This window comes from Belonocnema kinseyi, chromosome 3 (assembly GCF_010883055.1).
Source record: "Belonocnema kinseyi isolate 2016_QV_RU_SX_M_011 chromosome 3, B_treatae_v1, whole genome shotgun sequence".
Lineage (NCBI taxonomy): Eukaryota > Metazoa > Arthropoda > Insecta > Hymenoptera > Cynipidae > Belonocnema > Belonocnema kinseyi.
In genome coordinates, this window is record NC_046659.1 from 133,206,272 (window position 1) to 133,207,522 (window position 1,251).

Consider the following 1,251-nt stretch of genomic DNA (forward strand, 5'->3'; position numbering starts at 1 on the left):
TTGGATTTGTCGCAATTTTCACAATCATCCCTTATTTAGGGGTGTAGTTAAGCTTTTTAATTTTTGGCAGAGAGGTGGCCCGGTTGATATGTTTTATTTTCAAGTGAAGATTTAGGGCGTATTCCACTGAAGCCTATTGCCTCCGCCCTAATCGGTATAAAATCAGTCTCATGTGTATACATTTATAATTAAATTAACTCATTTTAATTTCTTTAAACCGAATGTTACTCAATTTAAATAAGGTATTTCCTTGTATATCTGTATAGGTATTTTACCACTATATGCACACGACATTACAAATTCGATCATCGTTCCATAAATTTCCATTTTTCCTTCCTTGTCTGACTATTTCTTGCTCTATACTCCTTATTCCATCAACTCGGTAGGAGATTCAAAAAAGGGAAGTAGCACCCAGAGCACCATAGTTTTAGAATTGAAATCGAGACGCTTTTATAAATGATCCTTGCTTGAGTCACGCATTTCTTTCCTGAACGTGAAAGACCTAGAAGTAAATATCGCAAGGGAAATTGTATTCCTGTCTCTTTATGTCTCCATCTGTTATAAATAAAACGAAAAGAAAAAATACTTTAAACGCATAAACGGAAATCGATTCAATTTGGGATTGTAAAAATTTCATTAAAGTTAAAATTATAAAACCTTACAAGATATTATTCATAATAATATTAATTTTCCTAAAAAGGTGTAGAATTAACAAGTATGATCGCGTATGTGCAGTAAACTTGTCATTTGATATTTTAGTCTAACTAATTGTACTATCGATACAAATCGCGTCTTTCAGAGTGCATGATATTCCTCAAAAATGTCCTTCCAGACCGTCAATAATCCCGATATACCCTATGTGGGCGAAGTCGAAGGAGGACTTTTCCCTGGAAAAATGGTGAAAATCCAGGGAAAAGTTCCATCAGATTCAGTCCGATTTGCCATAAATTACCAACTCGGTCCAAATTTGAATCCCAGAGACGATATTGCGATCCACCCTTTAATTTTAATTCGCTGCATTTTTATAGTTTAAATGTAATTATTAAGCAAATTTTACTTTTTAAATGTGCAAAAATTAATGTTTTGCAAGCGAGCATACAAAAAAAATTAATTTTTAAATTGTTTCAAAAGTATTGTGAACAAATTCACTTATTCTTCATTTTTATATAAAAAAATTTCTATTTTCTGCGGAATCATTTTTATTGACGATTAAAATAAAATTAGCACACAAGAGACTGACATTTAAGAATT

At 31.8% G+C, this 1,251-nt stretch overlaps 1 protein-coding gene across 1 annotated transcript; it reads left to right on the top strand.

The window, feature by feature from the left end:
- Positions 1-722: 722 nt before the first annotated feature.
- Positions 723-1,033, top strand: LOC117170035 (galectin-8-like). Its single transcript, XM_033356553.1, has one exon. The coding sequence runs from the start codon at positions 821-823 to the stop codon at positions 1,031-1,033; it is 213 nt and encodes a 70-aa protein (XP_033212444.1). The 5' UTR covers positions 723-820.
- Positions 1,034-1,251: the final 218 nt, after the last annotated feature.

Bases quoted from the DNA above. Each gene is read 5' to 3' on its own strand.
- LOC117170035 (XM_033356553.1), top strand. From the start codon at position 821: ATGTCCTTCCAGACCGTCAATAATCCCGATATACCCTATGTGGGCGAA.